We start from the raw sequence: 26,941 nt of genomic DNA, 5'->3' as shown, positions 1-26,941 counted from the left end.
TCATCCACGGGACAGTTCAGTTCACACCCCCGGCTGGAATGTGAGAAGTGGTTCTTTCACAGAAACCAGAGAGGGGGTTTGCAGGTTGTGGTACAACAGCTCATTGTTTTACTTTAAACTTTTAGTTGTATGTATGGTCTTCGTTTTGCGATTTAAGGCAGAGACGAGAAGGGCCATAGTCATTAACAAACTTTATAAGGGTCTTTGCAGTAAGTTGATTATCCACAAAGTAAGATTTTCAATGTAAAACACAGTGAAATAAGGAGAAACACTGAAAGGGGAGAAAACCATTGGAGGCCTTTGACAGACAGGCAGAGACAAAGAAAAGTCTGAAGTTTCAAGGGTCGGAATGGAGCACGTCTAAGCTTTACATCCGAGGTGCAAAATGCTAAAATGATCCCAGCATCACCTAATTTCAATTCAAAGTCAATTTACAAGTCGACACATTCATTTCATTTACAACAACAGGTCGGCACAAGCACAGACAGCAGGCAACTGCCCTGAAAGCCTCAGATGCATTGCCTGCTGTCTGTAATGCAGTATAGGTATGGGTACCTCAAAAAAATTAATTAAGTATCATTCACCAGAGGCCTTTGGAGGGTGAGTCAAAATCATCTTTGTGGACATTATGCACATTCAAGATGAAGATCCTTTCATTTGTCACGTGCACAACAATTACCGTCGCTGGCAACAAAATGCTTGTCTCTCAGTCTTAACAATGCAACTCAGGAAATAAAAGAAAAGCTAAATGTATAAAGAGGAACACTGAAGTGCAGACATAATCTGAGACCTAAATACACACATAAATAGTTTGTGAATGTAGAAGTAAGTCTAATAATAATAATCAAATTATATTATATATATAATATAATTTGAAATTTAAATCAAATGTAAATGTATAGGTATAAACAGGTGTATACATAAACAGATGTATACATCTTTAAAGATATGTAAACTGTAGTGATAAAAGCTTGAGAGCTCACATTGTGAATATTGTTCAATTAAATCATGTTCATCATGCTAAATCATATTAGTTTAAATGTAATGTTGTGAGGTGTGGTCTGCAATTTGGACTTAACAACATTAGTTATGGCCTTATCTTTCTTATTGTTTTGTCACTTCACTTTCATATTGCTTATATTCCACTGTACTAGTCTGAGTTGTTGTAAAGTGGAATAATGGATGGGAAAAATCTTTTACTGCTCCCATTTTATAATTTTCCGATGTTGGTTATCTTGATTATTTGGGGGTTAATGGCATAGTATTGTAGACTAAGTGAATGGTTAATCCAATTAACAGAAAGGCTAAAATAGCCTACTTTACTCTACTTAAAAAAAAAGTCATATTCATTCCATGTCAGAAAAGGCCTCATCAACTGCGCATGCGCGTCAAATTCAACATGTCTGCGCCCTTCAGCAAGGTGGTGGAGCATCAATACTTTTATAACAAGCGTAAATATTCCTCTTTTAGACAGTCTCTGGACATGTTATGACTTAAACCCGTTTCGTTAAAGCCACATCGATGTGTCCGATCGCAGGAAGAACGTAACTTTGTTTAAGAGGCTTAAAGATTCAACATAGGCTAGTGAGTTGTTCACTTCCTCAAACGATCTCAGTTGGTTTTGAAGGTTTAAATCCAGCTCTTGCAACAACACAGGCTGGTACCAAGCGACTAATTGTGACAGACTTCAAATGAGGTGTTATTAGTCGTATTCTGCAGAACTATCGTAGGCTAATTTACGACAGTGATTGTCGCATTACACGACAGCCGAATTCAATGATAACTTAATTGGCCACATTATATGGCTAAGTATAACGATTGCATCAGTGCATATTTTAGTTTAAAATAAAAGCACATTAAATACTGAATTTTCTGAATGTTCGATCCGGAAGTCACATCATCATATGTTTGTTCTGCTGGTCAGTAACTACAACCAACACATCTGCCCCAAATCCAATGGCTTACAGAAGAGCAGCTAACCTTCTCCTGGGGGGAACGAAGTGTGTGTTTAGCGTGTGGATAGCCAGTTTTCAAAAATCACCACATGTCATCAGTCAGACTGTCAGATTGCATGGCCACGCTGGTAATCACTTTGGCAGATCTACAAGAGCTCTTCACACCAGCACTCCATTGTTTGCGGCCAAGTTACTGTCTGTGGAGGAGCTGTTTGCTAAGAGCTCCATGCAGCAATACCTGAGGAAAATAGAGACTGAGTACAGTGACTGTTTGAGGGCGGTCAACAGCAATGTGATGGAGCAGTGCAGTGAGGAGGAACTGAGGGCCAAGAGAACCAAAGTGTCCCGGCTGGCTCCTCTTATCCAGAGCATCAGAGAGCTGGACACCAAAGGCAAAGAGATCACTGAGACCGAGACGCTCCTTAAAGGTGAGACAAATAGTAGTTTGTTGTATTCACTCCAAAGTCATTAGAATGTGTCATCAGTGAACCATTCATTTCAATACAAACACTTGTCCTTGTACATCTTTTAGATGTTAAAGATATTTTATTCTTGACCAAAGTGTTGGTGTGACACTAGAGCCACATTGCTTGTGTAGCTAGACATCTAAAATTGAAGTTGTAAGAGTAATTCTCCAATAGTTCAGATATGAAACACAAAGTTTGAAAGGCTCACATAAACAGGCTTCAGGTATCAGCAGATCTCATTTTACTTGCAAGGAATCAATTACATGGAGCAACAAGTGGTTCACAAATTGATTGAACTCTTAGACAGGATATCACAAAGTTGTGTACACCCAGAAACCCCCAGATGTGTTTGCGTTGCAGAAATGTGTGTGCTGCTCTGGCATACGTGTGTGAGTGTGTGTGTGTGTGTGTGTGTGTGTGTGTGTGTGTGTGTGTGTGTCATGATGGCTCTGGTGTATATGTGTGTGTATGTGTGTTGCACAAGGATGCTGCATAGGGATGCTGCTTGTTTCCTGAGTCTGTTTAGCAAGATTTACCTTCCTTTACTACAATGTATGCTGAGGTCTACAGTAAGCAGAAACATGTATCAAAGGCAAAACTGGAAAAACCCTTGACTTTTGACATTTGACTCTAAGAGCACCAAATGGTGTTTGCAACCCCCAACATTCTTCTGTGCTTCAGATAAGGTAGCCAAAACAGGAGGAAACTCCTCTACTTACTTATTGTTGCATTTTATGAAACTTCTAGACAATCTATGACCTGTAACCACTACAATATCGGTCTGGCTGGGGAGGTGTGAAGAGGAATCATCACATTAAAATTAAGACATAAAATGAAAATAGAAATAGGGTTAGACTGCCATAATTATTGGAGAAAAAATAGCAATAAAGTCCAAAAGTGATGACAATAATACTAAAAATAAGATAAAATAGAGTAGAAATAAAATGTTTAGCGATGCAAATAGAGCAAGTCATTCGAAAGATTAACTAGATATAGAGGCATTTTAAAGGATACAATGCATCAGCTAATAAAATAAGAGGAAAAAAATGTGAAAACATAGGAAAATCATTTAAAAAAAAAAAAAACGTATTTAACTCCATGTGCACATTGGATGAAGTGCTGCCAGAAAAGTTCTACTGAAAGCACAAATGATAAATCTATTTTCCACACTAATGTATGAACCGGACAGCTTGAGTTTATTGTGTGTTTTTAATTTTTAATTTTTTTTCTTTAAAGATGAAGACCCAGCCCTCCGCGAGCTGGCCGAGCTGGAAAGAGAAAGCTGTTTGCAGGATATTCAAGATCTGAGACAAAAGGTATAAACGACTGTGACATTCTTTCCCCCTGACTGCAACAGCATAAAGTAACAAAACAGGAAATAATGCTTTGTAATAGCACCGTTGTTGCACTTGAGATATTCAGATACCGTCTATCTCATTTGCCTTTCTGTCAAATTGACCTGCCTTGCCCATCAGATCCTGGATCTGTTGATCCCAGAGGAGGAGGAAGATATGAGTGACCTGGTCCTAGAGGTGACGGCCGGTGTCGGTGGTCAGGAGGCCATGCTGTTCACTGCTGAGGTCTGGAAGTTTTTAGTAATGTTATTTATTATTCATTTTCATTTAGCCTTTATTTATAACCAAGGAGATCAGTTAAGGGGGTGACCCTCATTTGCAATGATGTCGAGTCAAACAATTGTTAAACAACAATACATTACAATATATACAATGCAAATACATCAAATACACAACAAGCTGATAAATAGACAAAACAATTGAAACAATTAGACAGCTATGTAGAATGTCTGCAATTAAAATGACGTGGGTGAAAGACAGTACAATATAGCTTAATTAAAAGAGTTACAGGTAGAGTTCGGCAGATTTAAGATAATGTGTGTCTAAATTTGGTAAAGGATATGAAACAATTTATTTTAATTTGTTGCTCTTAATTGTGCCAGGAGTCAGGGGCACTGAAGCTTAACGCTGTATTTCCAAGCTCAGACCGGGCTTGTGGAACATATAACATGTGTTAAATGTTGTTCTTATTGGGATTGTGGACTTTATTTCATACTAGCTGACATCAGTAGGAACTGTAGAATGAATAAAGACGTAGTGAATAGAGAGGGCTCGTAATAATGAAGGTTTTCTGTGTATTTTTGTGACGTCTTACATGGTCTCTTTTCCCTCTGAAGGTGTTCGACATGTACCAGGGCTACGCTCAGCACCGCGGCTGGTCCTTCGACGTCCTTGAGCACATGACCAGTGAAATAGGTCAGTGGATATACAGACACACATGTAAGCTAAACCAAAGGGTCAGTTCGCCGTAAGCTAAAACTGTTTTCCCACACATCTCATTTTTCACCTCCATTGACATCCTTGTGGTTGATATCTCGAAACCTCAGAAAGTAAAACTGAAACTAACTGACCTTGTGGCTTTTCCTAACCTCAGGCAAACTGACCTTTTTAAAGGCAATTTTTATTTAGTCAACTCTCAAGTAATCTCCTTAACTCAGTTATAGTCTAAAATAAAGACACAAATAAAAAGCTGTTTTCTGAATTACCTGTTTATTATGTTCACACCTTAGTGTGGATATTCTGTGGTTTTGACTCTGCAACACATGTCAGAAACATCAGTGTAAATAAAATTTCCCCTTGGTGCTTCTATATAAATATGATTTTTAACAAGTTAAGTGTGCAAAGTCATATTTTTGTGTTTTCAATTTGTGAGTTTTCAATGTGTGGCAGTGTAGATTACAACCAGTATTGCAATAACTGATTTCAAACACAAGGGGGAGCCCTAACTTTACAATAAAATGAATTGCAGGCATACCTTTACGGGGCAGTTCACATGACTATGTGTGCCTGGATTATTTTTTTTTTTTAATCAAATGTTTTATTTATTTAATTTAAGTTAAATAGACAATCTGTACCTCTCTTTGACATCAACATGATATTGCCACCAGTATCCAGTGAGGCCACAGATAATCGCCTTGTTCAGACTGAAATAAATGACTGACTCACCTTCTCGTATTGGCACTTATCTACGGCCAGGTGGACTACGGACCGCCTCAGCCAGCATCAGCGGCCATCAGAGCTACAAGAGGATAAAGTTTGAGGCTGGAGTCCATCGAGTTCAGAGGGTTCCCAAGACTGAAAAACAGGGCAGGATGCACACCAGCACCATGACAGTGGCTATACTGCCCCAACCCACTGAGGTACAGCTGAACATGGCAACCAAGCATCTAGATTCCTTTAAATATGGTGCATTTCCTTTTGAAATGTGTTGTTGGATGTAAATGATCCCCCGTTGCAGACTAACAGTATCTCTCATAGGGAGATATATTTAGTTTAAGTGATGGGGAGGACTGAAGTGAAAGCGCTCTTCCAAAATCTGTTTCATTTGTTATTTATATTTCAACCTGCTTGTGCAGCATTTTCATACAAATCAACATAATGCAAGTTTTGTGTTTTTGACATGGACGATTAAACTCTGTGTATTATGAAAATCATGGTAACAAACTTTAAAAATGTGAAAGAAAAGTATTTTATTTTTCATGATATGCCCAGAGGAAGTTTTTTCTCGTCTTAGTGCCTGTTTTAGCCTTTTCTCCATTTCTGATTTCAGTTTTAAACACTAGTTTACCGTGAAGGTAGGTTGTATAGTTTTCTTTTTATGCTCACCTGCTTTTAATAAAGACGTGTGTCTGTGTTTTCCTCTCAGATCTCATTTGTGATAAACCAAAAGGACCTGAAGATAGAGACCAAGAGAGCAAGTGGAGCTGGAGGTCAACATGTCAACACCACAGACAGTGCAGTCAGAATAGTCCATCTGCCTACAGGTATACACTGTAAAAGTATTGTGTTGTAATAGATACATACTGAATATTTAAGGTCATTAAACAGTGGACAGAGAGAGGTTGCAGAGCTATTCTAGAAGAAGAAAAATGTATTCAAATGGATGGGAAACCCTTTTCAGTCCTTTGTTGGACTTATTTCATTTACACTTAGGTGATGAAGCTTGACTAAAAGTGACAGATTGTACATGGTGCCTTAATTTATCCACTGACAGTGGACACCACCGTGCTGTAAATAAATATACTTGATAGTGAGTGAAGAGGGGCTAAAAGCCGCTTATAATTGTTTTTTTCTAATTTGAAATGTATCCAGCTCTGGAAATGCAACTTCCTCCTCCTCCCATGACATTTCCTGAACTTTAAGGTTTTAAAAAACAACATTTCTGTTATCTAAACTTAACTATTATACCTGACAATAGTCAGTCATTCTTCACAATCTAATTTTAGAACAGTCATACGTATATGTAACTATAAAAGTTATTTTAACTAAGGGGTTAGTGCTGCTGTCTGTATGAGCTGTAAGTCTGTGGGATTTCCTAAATGACAAAAAAATAAACCCTAAATACCTGTGTGTGTTGGTTAGGTGTGGTGGCAGAATGCCAGCAGGAACGGTCCCAGCTGAAGAACAAGGAGAAGGCCATGAAGGCTCTGAGAGCAAAACTGTACAGTATGAAGCTGGAGGAGGCCACAAGCAAACGCTACAACCAACGTAAAGTACAGGTGAGATGTATACAAGTGGCGATATATTATATAAAATACAGGTGTGACAAGTGATGGTGTCTTTGTGAAATATTGACATTTATTTTTGACAGATCTAGAATGTTGAAATTCATTATTTATTGTCAAAAAATACAAATGAATAAAATGTAATTAACCAGGCGAACCAGTATATAAAAAGATTCTAAAAGGCTTCACACATTTGAATGTTCAAGTCATTTGTAAGTTGTTTGCCAAAAAAAAAGCAGCGGAAAGAATAAACAGTGCAAAATAAAAGCAGCTAGACCAAAGGGATGAATGCATACTAAGAGAGCAGCAGGTTAATGTTTATACACAAATGGTCCCCTGGGATAAAATCTTTCCCCATTTTTCTTTTTTTTCCCTCTTCCTCCAGATTGGCACCAAAGGCAGATCAGAGAAAATCCGAACCTACAACTTTTCCCAGGACCGTATCACAGACCACCGGATCGGCATGACGGTGCACGACGTGAAGAGCTTTCTGCTGGGAGAAGATCTGCTAGACGAGATGAACTTCTCACTGCTAGAGTTCTCTAACCAGGAGACACTAGTGGAGCTAATGGAGGGAAACAACCAGGACGGCTCATCAGTGTGAGCTCTTGCTACATGATTTAAGCAGAGCACTAAAAACTATTGGTCATTCATCTGACCCAAAAAACTGAGGAAAAAGACCAACATGGGTTACAGAGGTGACCAAGTCTGAATGCTTCTGGTCATCCATAACAATTAACAGACAAAACAAAACATTTTAAAACTTTCATACACACGTCCAGGTGTGACAGGGCAAACATTAAAGAGGCAAAGGAACGGTTCAGCTGTTTCGAGAATATTAAGTGGGTTTGGTTGTGTTGTATTCATTTAAAATCAATGGTGTTTGTGTGGAAAAGCTGCAAACATATGTGTGCACTCCAGGGCCAAAAGTATGTGGACAGTGGACATAAAGAAGGCACTTTTTCCATAAGGTTTAGGAATCTGGCCATGTCAGGGATTTACTCTCATTTAGCCATAAGAGAAGTAGTGATGTCGGTGAGTTGATGTCCGGCGATGATGAGGCCTTGATCGGAGTTTGAGTTTCTGGTTTGTTGTGAAAGTGTTGGATTAAACTGGCTTTGTGCACGAAAAACACATTAACTGTCATGTTAAAAGCAAAGTTGTAATAACGCTGACATCACAATGATCATATGACTTCAACTAATGATCCCTTCTATGAAATAATCAATTACTCATTTGGTGCTTAAAATATTAGAAAACAATAGGGGAGAACATTTTTCCAGAAGCCCTAGTTGACTTATTCAACTAGTTTGTTTTTCCAAACAGCCCAAAGGTGTTAAGACTAAGCTTTAAAACCAGAAAATGTAAATAAACATTTACACGAGAGGCCACAACCAAATGCATCCTTGAAGAAATTACTCAAATTATGATTTGATTATTAAAATTGTCACTGAGGGTTACAATTTAATGAATTTTCTGTGGAGCAAATAGCCTAATGGAGTAATGGACTAATTATTTCAGCTTTAATGTCAATTCCCTGAACTGGATCTGGTCCAAACCATTAAAAACAGTCCCAGGGTCCACATACTTTTGAGAACAACATTACCCATAATTCCAGAGCACCGAGGTTGATCAATCCCGTAAGCATTCTTCGTTACGTTCCGCTCGCGCACGCCACCCACTCTCACCGTCCAGTTTTCTCCTCCCAGCAGTCGCATCATTCCTGCCAGTGTGAGCTCAAGCGCTGCTACCGTTAGCCAGCTAATAATGCTTTTTTTATATCTCAGCATTATGTCATTTTATGGAATAATTCGTCAGGAGAAATGAATTTGCGATTTTTCCGCGCGAGTACGCCCCCCAGACGACACCATTACCGCTGTAAAGTCCGCTTTTTCACTCCGAAAACGGTGGTAGCTGAGCGGGTCTAGAGAGAGGCTCATCTGTCCGTGACAAGGAGGGACAAAGCTGGGCAGATGTTGGACGGTACAAATAAAGACATCCTCGGAGCTAGTTATATTCGACGCCGCTTGAATCATCGAGCTGATCATCTGTCGTGAAGAGGGAGTTCCATTTTCTGGAGGGGGGAGAGAGAGAGAGAGGGATAGGGGGGTGTGAGGCATAGGAAGACCCGCAGAGAAGAAGGGACGTAGCGGGGTGGAACTCCTGATGCCAGTGATGGCAAACGAGCCGATCATCCTAAACGTCTATGATATGGTGAGTAGAAATGATAGATATTGGGTTAATAGGCTACGAGAGCCAGAAAAAGATGAATGTTTGATAACTACTTTAGCTAAATGTTAGCTAATGTTTAATTTCTGTTTTAATTTTGCCAGTACACACAACAGAGCCCCACTCTAATAATAATAAATACAATAAAATAATATGTTGCGTTTGAGAGGATATCAAAGTAAAAGCAAAGATGAAAGTTAAAGAGTCGAGATCTTTGTCAAATGATTATCAACCACTCAACGAATCGGGATACATTCATAACACAAACACAAATCATTCTATCACCTTCATGATTGTGTTCACTTCTTCTTCCTTCGTTTTTTCAAGCAAAACAAATAGCCTACTGACAGAATCAACTGCAAAAAGTTTGCAACACAGGCCTACTCCTCCACATCACCAGAAGACATCGTGTTTTCAATTGAGGCAAGGTAAAGCTCATAAAGAAACACAAACACCACTTTACTTTACGCATAGGCCTTATAATGACAATATTGGTTTCCCAAAAATTGGTCTTTATTTGGACTATTCTTTGCTGCTGTTGTCAAAACAGAATAGTGACACACACACAACTAAGAAATTGAGACGCAAAGCCAAATTCCACAAGTGTTCCCTTTTCATTCATTCACCCTGTGTCTGTCTGAACAAACCACAGTCTTGTTTCTTAAGGATTTCAGTTTGCTCATGATGAAAGAACATGTCTCTTTGTTGCACAATGAGACAGCGGTTAAATTTGAGTCACTGTGCTGTCACTGTGCAAGAGTGAGTCAGCGGGGAGGGGGGATGGAGATTGACTGATGTGTTGATGAACCATTGATTGATTTGATATGGATCCCCTGTCGTGGACATATCACCCCTTTAAAAAAAAAATAGGAAAGGCCCTTGTTAGGGGTTCTCTAACAGGAAGAGGCTGCGATTCGGGATAATTGGATGTACTGCAACCGGCCACATACAGTAGGTTGACGAGGCTTTCAAATACATTCACTGGTTTTTGTCTCCTTTTCCACACCCATAACTGTAAAAGCAAGACTCAATATGCAGGTCCACTTTACTTTGTCTCCTGCGCCTGTTATACACCCTCCTTTTAACCTGATTTACTGCTGTTGTGCTCTCTTTGATGCTCAATAGATGATCATCATCACAGGCCTGAGGTCAGAAGGTTCGATCCTGTTATTATGTGAATGAACATAACAGAGGCCTTTGAGAGTCTGATAAAAAAAAATATGTTTTCTTGTTGAATAAAGCAGTATAGCACACATTAGTAGCACAACACACTGTGTGAAACTAGGACTTGATACGTACGTTTACTGTCTTTCTTTCTTCCTTCTATCATTGTCATTTCCTCGTACCCTTTTTTCTTCTCTCCTCCCCCTCTCTCTTTCACTTCCTCCTGTTCTCCACCTGACTTGTCTTGCAGTCCAACTTTGTTTCTTCTCAGTAGATTCTCAAGAGCTTTTCTCGCCGTTTCACTTCCATTTAAGTGGGGAAGCTACATACACACATGGGTAGCTTGCTTCAGTTACCATGTGCACTATTGTGCTTTCTGTTCATTGATTCATTCTTAGGGTTTTCTTCTCTAACTAACGACATTTGTTTTTCATTTTTTGCGCCTAAATGACTATGTGAGTGTGCGTGTGTGCGTGCGTGTGTGCGTGTGTGTGTGCGTGTGTGTGTGTGTGTGTGTGTGTGTGTGTGTGTGTGTGTGTGTGAGAGAGACAGAATGAGTGTGCACTTGACTTACTAAAGAAATGTAGTGGTTTGTGCTTGTGCATCCAGACTGACCCCCACGCATGTATATAGTTTTTCGTGTTAGTTTTATGTGTGTGTGTGTGAACATTTTGACTAGACAACATGACTTCTTTGCAGCAGCGTCATTGAAAACAATGAGTCGATGGCCATGGTCCATTTCATTCCTTTCCTAAAACACTTCCCCTGTCTGTGGATCAGGCTGCTCTGACCTGAGGAGTGCAGGAAAAGTGACCAACCGTTCAGTTTGAAACTCGAAAAATTAGAATATCGTGCAAAAGTTCATTTATTTCAGTAATTCAACCTAAATGGTGAAACTAATATATTATATAGACTCATTACATTCAAAGTGAGATATTTCAAGCCTTTATTTGTTATAATTGTGATTATTATGGCTTACAGCTTATGAAAACCCCAAATTCAAAATATCAGAAAATTAGAATATTACATAAAATCAATAAAAAAAGGATTTTAAATACAGAAATGTCGGCCCTCTAGAAAGTATAATCATGCATATGTACTAAGTACTTGGTTTGGGCCCCTTTTGCACAAATGATTGCCTAAATGCGGTGTGGCATGGATGCTATCAGTCTGTGGCACTGCTGAGGTGTTATGGAAGCCCAGGTTGCTTTGATAGTGGCCTTCAGCTCGTCTGTATTGTTGGGTCTGGTGTGTATCATCTTCCTCTTGACAATAGTCCATAGTTTCTCTATTGGGTTCAGGTCAGGAGAGTTGTCTGGCCAATCAACACAGTAATACCATGGTCAGTCAACCAGTTACTTGTGGTTTTGGCACTGTGGACAGGTGTCAAGTCTAGCTGGAAAAAGTAATTCAGCATCTCCATAAAGCTTGTCAACAGACAGGAAATATGAAGTGCTCTAAAATATCCTGGTAGACAGCTGTGGTGACTTTGGACTTGATAACACAGTGGACCAACACCATCAGATGACATGGTGCCTCAAATCATCACTGACTGTTGAAACTTGACAGTGGTGTTCAAGCCCCTTGGATTTTGTGCCCCTCCACTCTTCCTCTAGACTGTGGAACCTTGATTTCCAAATGAAACGCAACATTTAATTTGGATCAGTGATGATTTGAGGTATCATGTCATCTGCTGCTGTTGGTCCACTGTGTTATCAAGTCCAAAGTCACCACAGCCATCTACCAGAAGATTTTAGAGCACTTCATGCTTCTGTCTGTTGACAAGCATTATGGAGATGACAATTTCCATTTCCAGCTAGACTTGGCACCTGCCCACGGTACCATAAACCATTGGTAACTGGTTGACTGACCATGGTATTACTGTGCATGAATGGCCAGACAACTCTTCTGACCTGAACTCTATAGAGAAACTATGGACTATTGTCAAGAGGAAGATGATACACACCAGACCCAACAATACAGACGAGCTGAAGGCCACATCAAGCAACCTGGGCTTCCATAACACCTCAGCAGTGCCACAGGCTGATAGCATCCATGCCACGCCGCATTTAGGCAATAATTCATGCAAAAGGGGCCCAAACCAAGTACTTAGTACATATGCATGATTATACTTTCTAGAGGGCCGACATGTCTGTATTTAAAATCCTTTTTTTATTGATTTTATGTAATATTCTAATTTTCTGAGATTTTGAATTTGGGGTTTTTATAAACTGTAAGCCATAATAATCACAATTATAAAAAATAAAGGCTTCACATATCTTACTTTGCATGTAATGAGTCTGTATAAGATATTATTTTCACCTATAAAGTTGAATTACTGAAATAAATGAACTTTTGCACGATATTCTAATTTTTCGAGTTTCACCTGTAGATAAATTACTGCAAACTGTGCTGGAAGATTTGCTTACTGACTCTTTGGGGCATTTTGTAGCTGAGCAATAGTTTTGTAAAACTGAGTCACTATTTGCATTTTGACAAATTGATTGGTCTCTGGCCTGTATGCTAAATATGAAGTTAAGTAGTCACAGGAATGATTGAGGCATCATGTAACCATTAAATCACAATTCATACGTTTCTGTTCTTTTAAGTAATATAAACAAACCAAAAAAGATGTGAATCTGACTCCCTAGAATGCTCATTGAGCATTTACTCAATGAGCTGATGAAAGGACATACTTGTGTCCTCTTTCCGTTTGTAGATCAATGGCAGTCACGTGACTTTCAGGAAGATCTGTGTACAGACCTCCCACCCACCCACCCTTTCTCTTCCACAGGTTCCCATTCTGTCCGGTCTTCCCCACCCTCCTGCTCCCATCTCTCTGCTAAGTGGATTTCCTGGCCAGCTCTGAGTGCCTTTGTGCGCTACCTCTAATGAGATGGCATTATCTGCACACCACCACCACCTGCCAGCCAGCAAGGTGGTGGTGTAGGGTGTCTGCCAGCGTGTGTGTGTGTGTTAGTGTGAGGGGGGATTAGTTTGGTTTAGCGTCACGTAGCTGGATACTCACCAGAGACGTGTTGTTTTGTCTTCGACTGCAGTGTTTTAGATGTGGATACTGGATACTGCTATGGATCAATTAGGGTTGACAAGTCCTTCTTCTGTAACGTCTAGCTTCCAAGGTAAATCAGTCAAGAGTGTACAGAGGGTGAAGTAGTAGTGGTAGCAGCAGTGATATATCTGGGACACCACATCAGTCACTGCCAGTAAATATCATGATGACAAAATGTTATTCAATGTCATCAATTTTGAATAATACAGAAACACAGATGTTAACTTGAAGCTCAAACAGTACACTAGGTTAGGTTATGGTATAGGTAGTATATATATATTACACTGTGCTGCTATTATATTTATGCTCAGGTTGTTATCCCTTCAATATCTCCAGTTGCATTACACCATTGTAGGCGGCAGACTAAATGCTTTATTTGCTACAATTATACAGTTGAATGCAATCCAATTCAAAGCTGTCAGCATTGGAGTTGACACGTTTTCCAACAATGTGACCTGAAACCTGAACATTCTAAACTTTGTAAAGGTATAATTTATGGGCAGTCAGTCTTTCATTGCTGAGCAGCTAGAATGTACGAGAATTCGGCTTGTGGCTGGCAACCATTTCCTTCCCTCAATTTGTGTTTTCAGTTTTGTTTCAGTCAGCGTATGGAAAATGGGCTGATTAAATATACAGGCATTAGCTGCAGAACCCAGTTCCACTGCATTCATCCATCACTCGTTCACTCCCTCCCCTCTGCTGTCTTTTGATTCATTCATAAAGACACAGACAACTGTCTGCTCTGCTCTCTATGAAGGAGGCAGGTTTTAACGAGCTTTGATGTAATGAGGTCTTATTTCACCACAGAGGGGGGAGTAGCAGATTAGCTAACTTAAAATATTTCCCCCACCACACACACACACACACACACACACACACACACACACACACACACACACACACACACACACACACACACACACACACACACACACACACACGTAGACTGATCCTGCGGCTGCTTTTCGCAATGACATGTTTGAGCATCTCTGTGACACTCTGCTTCAGGGATTAAGTGGAAGTGCAACATCAGAATAAGATTATATTCATGTGTAAAGTTTTCCCCTTGTATATACAGTAGTAGTCTTTTATTTATTTATGGTAGCGTCTAATTCTGTTTTAGAGTTCTAGTTTTCAGTTTTGTGGACAGGATCAACGTAAAGTTCTCCACTGTTAGGAAAAGACCCAAATAGAGAATGTAGGCATTACGGAAAAGCTTAGAGTGTCTAAGCTTTTTTTTTTAGGTTTCTAAACTTCTCAGTAGATTCTGTAATGCCTGCTGACTATAGCAGCAAAGGCTTCTCTTGAGTCTGTCAGAGCCTGCTGCTTTAGACGCTGATGGGTTTTATTCCTGGGCACAGAGAAACAACTGCAAAACTGATACGAACAGGATTTCAGAAATGTTACTTCAGTTATTTTAAATTCTTATGATGAGATCAACTGATATAAAAAAAATCACGCTTTTGGGAAAACCCTGCAATTGTCAGTTTTAATAAGACGTAATGCTATTGTAGTGTTTGAACTAAATGTTGATCCTCCTGGGATTGTTGATAACGTATGATGTATATATACTATCTAGGTTTCCATAAAGGTACACACCCTGAAATAACAAGCACTAGCTTATTTGGGCTTGAAGTCCAATTAACTGCACCTGGAAAGGGATTTCCCTGCTTTAAAGTAAAGCCAAAAGCAGTAGCATATTTGTGCAACATTTCAGCATTATGTAGGTCAGGAAAGCGAGGTACTCTGCTGTCTGGAACATTGTGTTGCACCAGAAAAAACATCTTGGCTCAGCAGTCTAATGTTGTCTAGAATGTGCTGCGTTTATTTCTCAAAATCAAATATCTTCTCAAAAAGATAGATAGATAGATAGATAGATAGATAGATAGATAGATAGATAGATAGATACACACTATGTATTTCCCAACAAATATATTAACTTTAGTTTAAAAAAATAGATATAACATTAGAAATGAATGAATTACAGAAAATCCCGCAATTCAATTGGATGCGGTGAATAAAGTGCGGCAATCAGTGTTAGCAGTAAAAATAACGGTAAACTGCACTTGTAAGTCTATTAGTATGTTTTATAACTCAAGAGTAGTAAATGCATATCACACAAATGGGTGCTGCAGCAAAGTAAAAACAGATGAAAACCCTTTAAAGCTCCACTGAAACAATGTCATTACTTCCTAAATGTTTTTAATGCTGAAACAGTTCATTGAGGGGTCAGTCATAAGTATAAACCAATGGGATGTTATTGTGTAGAGAGAGAGAGAGGCAATTTGAGGTGTTTGAGGGGGTTGTCAAAAAGTGATTGATGACCTCATCCTATTGCTTGGATATTTCAGTTACTCCCTCTAGTGCAGCATGACGTCACCACTGAAAAGGCCCTGTTTTAGGGCTGGGCGATATATCGAATATATGCGATGTATCGCGAGATGTTCTCCACGGGATGTATAAAATGACCCTATCGCGACCATCGAATACAAATTGGCACGTAATGTGTTTTTTTTAGCCGCCACCGGCAAACTCGCTGGTGTTCGCTTCTCTCGCTCTTTCCTGTGGCTCTCTGCCTCACAGACTCACATGCATTGGCAACTCACTCACTCCCCCCTCCCAACCAGAGTCTCCTGGGCGCGCACCTGTGACGTAGTCTGCAGTGCGCCCTGTGTGTGTTTACTTTTATCGCTATGTGAAAACGAGAGGGGGAGAAAAAAAGACGAGGGCTCTTGTGCTCTTATGACAGCCGAACGAGCGGGTGGAGGGGGACGCGTATGACGGCGATGGTGGCCGTCGTTCATAGCATGGACCTTTTTTGTAGGTCCATGCTTCTTAAGATATGCTTTTTATTGACAGTGCAGAGACAGAGTCGAAATGGGGCAGAGAGGGGAGCGACATGCAGAGAACGACCACGGGCTGGAATCGAACCCGGGTCCGCTGCTGGCCGAGGCCCATGGGGGGGACGCCCTACCAACTGAGCCAAGGGCGCCCCCTGTAGGTCCATGCTTATGAGAAGAAGGCTACACAGGCGAACGACCGGGGGAGGCGGGCGCACATGACAGCATTAGCGGCCGATGTACACAGCACAACCTGCCCTGGTCCTTATGAGAGGAAGGCTAGTGGCTACACAGGCGAAAGAACGGGGGAGGCGGGCGCTTGACAGCATAAGCGGCCGCTGTACAGAGCCTGGTCCTTATGAGAGGAAGGCGAACGAGCGCCGGGGGCGGATTACTCCGACTTCACGGAGAGTTTTTGGTCCAACGTCACACAACCACGGCATCACATTTATTACGGGCAGCCTCTTATAATAGGTCCATGTCAGCACCAAGGGAGGTGCACACCGTTTATTAACTAAAAGTCTATGTAAAGTAGGCTACATTTGCGAGTATTTTTTATAAAATAAAACATAGACTACTATTATGGAGCAAAACCTGTTCTGCATTTAAAGTGTGGCTGGTGATAAACAATTAGTAAGTGGTTGTAATGAGTCATAATTAGTGTTCTCAGTTTACAGATTAACAGAAGATGGAAAAAACTGTTTCCAAATCAAATAATGCTGGATCTATTGTATGGGAGTGGAAGGATGTGGAATAATCAATACAATGTGCAAACTCTTTGCCATGTGCAAGTTTCAAATTGTTCCAATAGAAAGCACTAAAGAATATAAACAAGATGTTGTTTCATGTAGCCTAATGCATCGTTAGTGCAGACACATTTTGCAGGGACTATTTAAATCATATTACTGGTGTGATGTTATGCAAAAAATAAATTAGAATTAGGAATTAGGATGTGCTCTAGAGGAGATTTGAAATATATCGAGATGTATATTGTGTATCGAGATATAGTAAAAAAATATTGAGATATTGATTTTAGCCCATAACGCCCAGCCCTACCCTGTTTTTTTTTCTCCAGGAAGTAGGAATCTTCCAGGAAGGTTAAGTTTGATGTTATGGATTTAACTTATGTTGTATTATTAATTTAAAAACACATTGCAGAGGTCAAAGTTTTCCCATTCACTCAACTCGCATCACTGCTCCTTCGTGAATACAGTTGTATGTGTTTGTTATTACCTGACATTATGTGCAACAAGCAGTGAAAACTCAAGTCACTGTGCCCTGATCTTATTGAGTAAAAGATAAAGAATGCTCAGGGAAATAAATGTTTCTTTAACCCACTAATTACTGCTCTCTCATGTAATGCAGACATCTAGAGGCTAATACAGTATCCTTGCTACCTTTTTAATGATCACATTTTGTGTTTAAGCTGTTAGAGACACCATGTAGACGGCACCATTTGCAATCCAAATGTGCTGCGAAGGCCCCCAGCTCTGCCACCGCTGATTGTGTGCCGCTACATACCACATTTACATAACAGTAGACAGGATATATGAGAATAGCATTTAAATAGCTCACTGTGGTTATCAGGCTGTTATCAGGCTGCTTCATACACACGTTTCTTTGCAAGTGGTTTCTGAATATTGAATACTATGCATGAGTGCAGTACATGGTACCAACTCCACATGATGTTGCACCTGTTTTGCAACAAAAGAAAGCAAAGAAACATGTCATATGTCATTGGTTTGGTTAGAAAATGTTCTTCTCCTTATTCATCTTATGTAAACAAGGTTTTATCTTGTGCAGACAAGTTGTTTATCTTGTGTAAATAAGTGTGTTATCTTGTTCAAACAAGTTATTTTTCATGTGTTCACACAATATAAATAACTTTATTTGCCTTTAATTCATATGGGTCTCTTAACGATTTAAGATACACACAGCCAATGATGACAATTATTATTAGCTATGGCACTGCTTGCCACCTTGCTCCTTCCCACAGTTTAGAGTTTTGCACTAAAATGGATTATCAGAGAGTTTGTCAAACATTGGACAGGGGCCTGACCCTTTTTGTTTGTGTGCAGCAGCTTGAGTAAAAAGTCAGCTGAGCCCAACACTGCTCACGTGGAATATTGTTTGTGTGATTTGGGAGAAATGTAAGTTGGATTTACTAAGTTACTATATTCAGCCCCCTTACATGTCAAATCATGCTTCCCTACCACATACCCCTGCTCAAGTCCTCTGTGATCAAATACATTTTTCACACCAGTGAACTCTGCCTAGCGACAGCCGGGCCAACCACCCTGTAGCCGCAGGATGTTACACAGTTACATTAATGAAAAGATGGACGGTGATGTCAGAAATCACTACGGCTGTGGTTATTGTTTATTGTGTGTGCTCTTGTGTTTGTATGTGGGATTGTCCTTAAGAGTTTGTTTGTGTGTGTGTAAGAGATCTGGGGCCGTATTCACAAAACATTTTATCTTAGCGCTAAGAGTACTCCTAAGGAGCACTAAAAGTTCTTAGTAAGGAGTAATTTCTTAAAACCTATTCACAAAGCTGATAAGACCAACTTTTACTAAGGAATGGGAGGGACTCCTTAGCTAAGACTAGAGGGCGGTGTTGACCCTGTTGCTATGGATGATGTCATGTTCATACCTTCTATGCCCACAGTGATTGGCTGAGAGGGAATGAGAGCTAAGAGTGAATTTATGATGGAAACACTGTGGGAGATATCCATATCGTGTCGCTGTATTAAAGTAAAGAGTTTTTATATACAATTAATGACAAGTGACACTGGTTTAACATGAAACCAAGATACTGCAGGGTTTCCCACACATTTGTTCACAATTAACCTACAATAGTGCCACATAGGTCTATTCATTTTAAATTTTACAATGATTTGAATCGGAAAAAATATCCTCATTGAACAGCTGCACGCCATGCACTCTCACTATTTCTCTCAATGGCGGACTATGCAGCAATAGTCAGACAGCGACAAACCAGGAAATTCACAATTTAGAAACAACAGCCGGCAAAATCGTAAAGTGCATGAGGAAGGAAAAAGGCGAGATGCGCAACTATACAGTAGCGGACCTGTGGAACGGAGGAGATGCTGCGAAGCGCCACATATAGGCCTACTCCAGTAGGAAATTAAACCCAAACGTGACACCAACAGTAACTTTCAGTGCATCGTAAACCCAAAGCAACTGGAGGAAAAGGAACTTAATAAATATTTTTTTATATAAATATAATAAATATAAATGTGTATACTTTCTAAATATAGCTTTCCTAAGATCATTAAACCCTTACAGCTATTAAAGGTACCTTTTATAAAGCTCACTAGCATTAAATCTCTCAAACACCATCAAATGGTTGTCTGTGATTTACTCTTAGTGACTTAGGAGTCCTCTCGAGGATTCCTAGCTTTTTATAGATTTAGGAGCTAGTTTTAGCGCTAAAATGCTTTGTGAATTACACTTATCTTAAAAAGTTAGGAGTCCTAAAATTAGGAGTGAAACGCCCCTTATTTTTGAGAGTTACTCCTAAATCAGCATGTTAGGACCTACTCTTAGCCTTAAAATGTTTTGTGAATACGGCCCCTGGTCGATACAGAGATCTTAAAGCACCAATTATCATTAATTTTGTGTAGATACTTATTATATGTTTCTAAGGGGAGCCTTTTATATTGTCTATTTAAAATGTTTGTGCATATCATCATAATTAACTTTGTCTCTTCTCTATCTTCAGTACTGGATCAACGAGTTTACCAGCACTATGGGCATCGGGGTCTTCCACTCAGGGATTGAGATATATGGAAGAGGTAAGATTACCCAGAAATATGACACCACCGTATATCAGCTGACTCCCTGTGGATGTTGTGATACTGTGTTCCCCTCCACGCATGTCTGGCTAAAAACTATTTACAATTATTATTTAGAAGAGAGAGACGCTCTGCACGAGAATGGTTGGAACCCAAAAAAACATGTGTTTTCTTGTTTTGTGTGTGTATGTATTTAGAGTTTGCCTATGGCGGACACCCGTACCCATTCTCAGGGATCTTTGAGATTACACCAGGTGATGCAACAGAACTCGGCGACACTTTTAAGTTCAAGTAAGTTTTTCTAACTGGTGTCCCCGACATTTAGCTCTGTGTGTTTGTGTACTTGATCAGCTAAATGTTGTGAAAGTAAGAGTTTACTCTTCTTAGACAAAAACATTGGTGTAAGACTTTTGCAACTTGTAAATAGCACTGTTAATGTAAATTTTTACTAAGGAGCACGGGCAAAGCAGTAAAGTAGGAGGGAGAGTACCTTTTCTGTTTGTTTGCCAGTTGTATACTTTTCGCCTGTTTTGAAACAGGAGTTTAGGTAAGACATCTGTAATTTGTTAAACTTTTGTTTCCTCTATAAGGGAAGTTTAGTTTGTAAGGATTTTTTCTTAGTTGTTTTGGGCTTTGTTTACCTCTGAAGCCGATAAAGCTGCTATTTTTAGTTTTGAATTTTTCTTGGGAGTGGCAGTCCCAGATGTGCATCCAACATCCAGTCTGTGAGTAGCTGGTCAGACAGCTCGCAACAAGCCGGTGAGATAGTCAGATATCGAGCTAGTCAGTCTCTTTTACAGTGAGTCTGTGTCTGTTGAGGTGTGTTTCACTTCATTAGCCATTAGCCGTTAGCTAGGAAATTAACCAGCCACTCTGTTTGTAATTCACCCGCTCTGGATTTATTCAAAGTTAACTATTCATTGTCCGACCAGTCAGTTAACAGACAAGCTTTTTTTTTTTTTTTTTTTAAGATATTTTTTGGGCATTTTTATGCTTTTTTTATTGATAGTGCAGAGAGACAGAGGTGAAATGGGGCAGAGAGGGGAGTGACATGCAGAGAACGACCGCGGGTGGGAATCGAACCCGGGTCTGCTGCTGGCCCGGCCCAGGAGGGGGACGCCTTACCAACTGAGCTAAAGGCACCCCTAACAGACAAGCTTTAACAGTTCAGAAGATAGTTACTGTCAGCTTATTAGCTCTATGATCAGTGAGCCAGCAAGATAATCTGTCATTTAGTCCTCCACTAAACTCGTCAGTTTGTTTAAATGCGCCAAAGTTACCTTATTACAGTCTCCTTTCTCGAGCATGGTGATTTTGTTTACGTCTAGAAAAGTTGTATTCTCTGATCAGAGTAGGAGATCAGACGATTTCCCCAGCTGGATGTCTCCTGTAGAATGCTGATTTATTTACCTGTATACATATAACTGGGTTTGTAATGGGGGTTTTACATCTACAAATCTGCAGCATAGAGAGAGAGTTAAAAAAATAAGATGTATTAGTAGTAGCCCCAACCACAGTGAGTCCTACCAGCATCCAATACTGAAGTGACACAAATTGCAGTTCAGCGAATGGCCACTAAGGGCAGGTTTCAAAACAGAGCAATTTCTCTTTGACTCCCATGTTAAATATGCTGTTTTCACAGCATTATTAAACCTATTTAAGGCCTGGTACAACATTGTAGTCTGTAGGTTTAGGTCATATCTCCATGACGATACAGAGGGGGGTGATTTTTTTTCTACCAGGCTAGTTTTTATTCTATTGGAGGTTAAAATCTATGAATAATTAGGGGCACAAACTCTTGAGTGACAGCTAGCATATGGGCGTATCGCCCTCCCCCCGATGTCACATCATTGCCCTTTTTCGGTTAGAGGAAATGAGGCAGAGTAAAATTCTGACAAGATGGTGACGCGCATAGGCCAGGACGATTGGATGCAGTTGAAATAACTGAGCTAAGATCATTCCGAAAGTCGGACTCAAACTGAAAAAACTGGAGGTCTAAATAAGTTCATTTCCACCACTGTCCGTCTGACTATTTGTTAAATGGACATTAAATACACACCTTAAAATAAACTGCTGGCCTTATAGTGGAACCATGGCATGCATTGTGATGACAAGAAACAAGTTCACCTCAGTGCGTGTAATCGTGGTCTCCGGTTTCCTGCCTATCCTAGTTTCTATCCAGTCGTGAACTGCTGGCAGGTAAACCAGCCCTGTCTGTAAGTCACCTCAGCTAGGATTTAACATAGACATTTTGAAGCCAAGCACCTGTGTCTTTTGTTGGTGTTTGGGTCATCAGTTACCCACTCAAATAAACAGGACCAGTAGGTCAAATAATCAGTTTCTAGTTTGCCAATCATTGATGTGTTCTATGCACGCCCAGGCATTCCAGGCCTATTCTGTGTATCCATCCAGTGTCAAGAGAGCTGCTTTCTTCCTGTATTGAGAGCTCTCGGTGGTTACCAAAAGACCCAGCCATTTCAATCAAATTACACAGGTGGAAAGTAGAGAGAGCAAAGCATGTGACAGATATTTTAGGATTTCACACTTTTTTTCCCCCTCCTCATGGTTCGCAGCAGTTGACTTTTCTCGGGCAGAGAAGGAGACAGTGAGAAAACGGAGAAGATTGAGCATGTTATTATGCATGCCAATACAGCATTCCCACATTGTCCATTATAAAGGCTTTGGTTTGTGGTGTTGTAATGGACTGCAGTCTTTTGTACAGTGTTTGTTTTAAATATTTTCTGATCTTGCATAGAAGTGCTTGAGATGGTAAAATAAGACGTTTCATGATCTTTAGGCCTGTGGAACTCAACCATGTTATTTCAGAAAATCAAAGGTTTCGTGCTGAAAATAAGTTGATTCAGCTTCACTGATTTAGCCCATTGGGACATTTAATTTTTTATTTTATTTTTTATTGCAGTTCAAATAGAATCTGTGTTGTTAGTGGAGATGGTAGAGCACCCACTCAGTTCAATGCCCAGGGTCTGTGTTTGTATGTGCGTGTATCTGTCCACCCAGAGCTACTGTGCTGCTGTGTGTTACTTCTGCTCTAGATGATCTGCCCTGTGGCTTTAGACAGACTCAGCACACACACACAGGCACAGACGCACGCACGCACGCCACACCCCCCCCCCCCCCCACACACACACACACACACTGTCTCCATGGCTACACCATAAGTATGGATCATCTGGTACGAATGCCACCACATCAGCCTTCGCAATGTCTCTTTACCAAATGCCAAACGAATGAAGTGTTCAAGATGTTCCGCCAACCGGGGGGAATCGAGGTGAAAAGTTGCCACAACATTGAATAGATTTGGTAACTTCATTTTATGAGACAATTTAGACTTGTTCTAGCCATTATACCATTTTAGCTCTAATATGGATTGCAGTGTAACGCTGGAATGATGCCCATTGATTGTGCAAGAGAGGCTTTAAACAAAATGCCTGGAAGCCTCTCATGATGTTTCTTCGGTGAGTAATAGTAAGATAGTAACCCCCTTTCCCCACTCGTCTTGTCTCTGCAGAGAAGCCATAGTGTTGGGCAGCACAGACTTCACAGAGGAGGATGTGGAACGGATCGTGGAGGAGATGGGGAAGGAGTACAAAGGCAACGCTTACCACCTAATGCACAAGAACTGCAACCACTTCTCCTCAGCACTGTCAGAGGTATGTACACACACACACACACACACACACACACCGCAGCAATGCACCATTTTCAGATGTTAAACTGAATCTGACATGAGGTGCAAGTAAGAAAAAAACATGCTCATTTAAATAACCATTCTTTGTCTGATTTTGTGTTTCCTGATGAGTGTAAGCGCTTGAACTACGCGCGTGTGTGTGTGTGTGTTTGTGTACTTTGCATCGGCTTATCCTGGTGTGAGTAATGAGCAGGGAGTCTTACAGTTAGCGCTGAGATGGGGATTAAGACACACTGATACAAGCCCGGACATGCAGAGCCAGCTGGCAAACGCACACACACACCACACACACACATACACACACACACACACACACACACACACACACACACACATACACATACACACACACTAAACATACACTAATACTAATTCTCTAAAAAATTAAAAAATATTCTAACATTCACACATACTTGGATACAAAGGCATCATGTCAATATAATACACCCAGTAGGTGCCGTAGGGAAGCAGTCCTGCCCTTGAGATTTGATTCTTATGTTTACTGTGACCTGGTTGATACGAAAAGTGTATGTTAAGAGAGACAGAGAAGAAACATGAACGGTTGTTGACTGTTGTAAGATCAAGCATCACCATAAAATCAACATTAACACTTGGGCTCTGTCTCGTTTTGTAAGTAGATTATCTGCAATCTTAGCGCTTTTGTTCATTCAAGATGTCGACAGTGGCAGGCTGCAGAGCGATTGCCTACTGATCACCAGTTGGTTGTTGGTTTGATTCCAAGCTCCTCCCGTCCACATGTCCAAGTGTCCTCTTGCTAAACTGAACCTGAAATGTCCACTACCTGACATGGTTGTAGAGAAAGAGATATATATCTTTCTCAGGTGTTATGGAGACCAAAACTGAACTAAAAGAAAGGCAAAAATTGACGGTGGTCAGTACCAAATGAATCTTTGTTTAAAACTTTCTTTATTCTTTCTTTATATAAAGAGTGGTTAGACTAAGAAAAGGCAATAGAAATATTTAAAGAACGATTCAACAGTAATAAACAATAAGTGTTTGACCGATCAGCTTTATAAGGTGCTAAATTGTAAATATTGTGTACATGGTACATCTTGTTACACCGCCCCCAAGTGGCCATAAACAAATCCATAAATGCAGGCTTAGGAGGCCTGTATGGAGGAAGGGTTTAAAAAGATATGTTTTCCTTTTTATTTGCCTCCACTTTCTCTTCCCTGCTAGTCAGTTATTTTTATTCAATCAATACTTGTGTCTCCCTAAAAAAACCTGTAGATCTGCCAGAAACTGCTTATGTTGGTATCATCTGAAAGCTTCTTTTGTAAGTGTAAAACACATGACCGCAGTGTCATTTTTATGTCAGCCCAACACTACACCAGACGATTATTTTGGATTGGCTGTCCCTCTCATTCCAGTGTAAGCTTACTCTAACTAGTTTAGGCAGTGCTCATCTGTGACATCATATGCACAGTCATGATTTAGGGCAAGGCAGAGTGATTTGCCTTTTGGAAAGTCTTTGTTCCTTCCTGTTAAAACACACTCCTCTTTTCTGAAGGAGGTGAGCAATTCTTGTTTGCTGGGAAATCTAAAAAACAGGTTGCTGCAGCGTAGGCATGGGCCGGTATCCAGTTTCAAGGTATACCACGGTTTGAAAAAGTCGATGTTTCAACACCCACTATTATTTTCCGTCATACCGTTCTATGGTATTATTTGTCAAAGGCAAATACTATTTCATTTGACCTTTATTTATACTCGAGAGATCAATTGAGGGGTGACCCTCATTTGCAATGATATTGAGTCAAACAAATGCAAAGCAAAAACAACAATACATACACAATATACAATGCAAATACATCAAAGTACAACAACTGATGAAGAGAAAAAAAAACAATTCAAACAATACCGTTATCACCACTACGCAGCGTAAACAAAGTGTACAACACACATCTAGTATTGACTGTTGGCGCCATATGGCGTGGCACAAACATGCAAATTTTTGTGGTTTGAAGCAAATCCACCATCTCTGTCTCCTCATGCATTATAAAAGGCAGCCTTTTCAGCAGCTTTGGTAGATGTCTTGACAAAAGTGCAATTAAGCCCTTTGACTGGGAAACACTGCGTCTCTCCGGGAAACCGCTGTTCCCAAAATGTCGTAATAGCGCTGACAGAGCTAAGTGATGATAGTAGGATAGTGTTGCTGCCTGTGTCTGCATGCTAGTCTGTTCAGGTAAAGGAGGTGAGACACACTAAAGATCCCAGTCCAAGCAGTTGGTTAGTTACAGTAGATGAATTCATACCACGGAGGCCTACTATTCTTTGTTTTTTTTATGTTTGTTTAAGACAGAGAAAAGTCAGGAAATGGCAGCCAGGATGTAAATTCCATACTCAAAGTATCTGATTACCCCCTCTGATATGTTTTGACCTACAAAACCAAACCAGGAAGAAGTAAAAGATAATAGATCATTCAAACATTTTGGCTAGCTGAACAAAGCAAAAGGAAAATCTGCACAGAGATGAAATAAACAAAGACATTCATTTAGACTTATAGCACATTAAAGCCTTCTTGCAAGTTGCTTTATTAACAAATTTTTTTTTACTGTCATTAGAAACAAATAATTTTTACAATCTATCATGCGTGTGTGTGTGTGTGCGTGTGTGCGTGTGTGTGTGTGTGTGTGAATGGGTGACTGAGGCCAATTGCAATATAAATCCATTTGCCATTTGAAATGGGGATACAACTGTAAAAAAGCTGTTATAGTAACAACTTACCAAACCTGTCTCTCTGTCCTTCGCTCCTCTGTACTCAGATCCTGTGTGGCAGGGAGATCCCCCGCTGGGTCAACCGGCTGGCCTACTTCAGCTCGTGCGTGCCGTTCCTCCAGAGCTGTCTGCCCAAAGAGTGGCTGACCCCGGCCGCCCTGCAGTCCAGCGTCAGCCAGGAGCTACACGGTGGTGGAGGAGGGGAGCTGGAGGAGGCAGAGGACGCAGCCGCCTCAGCATCTCTGGCCTCCATGTCTCCCTGCTCGCCCACCTCATCCTCCAGTCCCTCCTCCCTGCCAAGGCACTCCCGCCACCAGCCGCGCCGGTAGACGCTGCCAGGTCTGCATGGAAGGGGGGGAGGGGGATATGGGCCTG

At 40.4% G+C, this 26,941-nt stretch overlaps 2 protein-coding genes across 3 annotated transcripts; both read left to right on the top strand.

Annotated features, from left to right (window-relative positions):
* Positions 1-1,420: 1,420 nt before the first annotated feature.
* Positions 1,421-8,069, top strand: mtrf1l (mitochondrial translational release factor 1-like). Its single transcript, XM_080036289.1, has 8 exons — positions 1,421-2,383; positions 3,659-3,738; positions 3,898-4,002; positions 4,614-4,692; positions 5,473-5,636; positions 6,143-6,260; positions 6,859-6,995; positions 7,387-8,069. Exons 1-8 carry the CDS (start codon positions 1,957-1,959, stop codon positions 7,603-7,605), a joined length of 1,329 nt encoding a protein of 442 aa, XP_079892415.1. The 5' UTR covers positions 1,421-1,956; the 3' UTR covers positions 7,606-8,069.
* Positions 8,070-9,093: 1,024 nt separating this feature from the next.
* desi2 (desumoylating isopeptidase 2) lies at positions 9,094-26,898 on the top strand. 2 transcript variants are annotated; one of them, XM_080037048.1, is made up of 5 exons: positions 9,094-9,215; positions 20,049-20,121; positions 20,319-20,412; positions 23,651-23,792; positions 26,614-26,898. In XM_080037048.1, the coding sequence occupies exons 1-5, from the start codon at positions 9,168-9,170 to the stop codon at positions 26,893-26,895; spliced, it is 639 nt and encodes a 212-aa protein (XP_079893174.1). In that variant the 5' UTR covers positions 9,094-9,167; the 3' UTR covers positions 26,896-26,898. The 2 variants fall into 2 exon arrangements, with proteins under 2 accessions (XP_079893174.1, XP_079893175.1); XM_080037049.1 differs by lacking the exon at positions 9,094-9,215 and adding an exon at positions 9,607-9,658.
* The last annotated feature ends 43 nt before the right edge of the window (positions 26,899-26,941 follow it).

Source organism: Ammodytes marinus, assembly GCF_949987685.1.
Source record: "Ammodytes marinus genome assembly, chromosome: 11".
Lineage (NCBI taxonomy): Eukaryota > Metazoa > Chordata > Actinopteri > Uranoscopiformes > Ammodytidae > Ammodytes > Ammodytes marinus.
The sequence above is the reverse complement of the archived record's forward strand: the minus strand, read 5'-3'. Positions and strand labels throughout refer to the sequence as shown.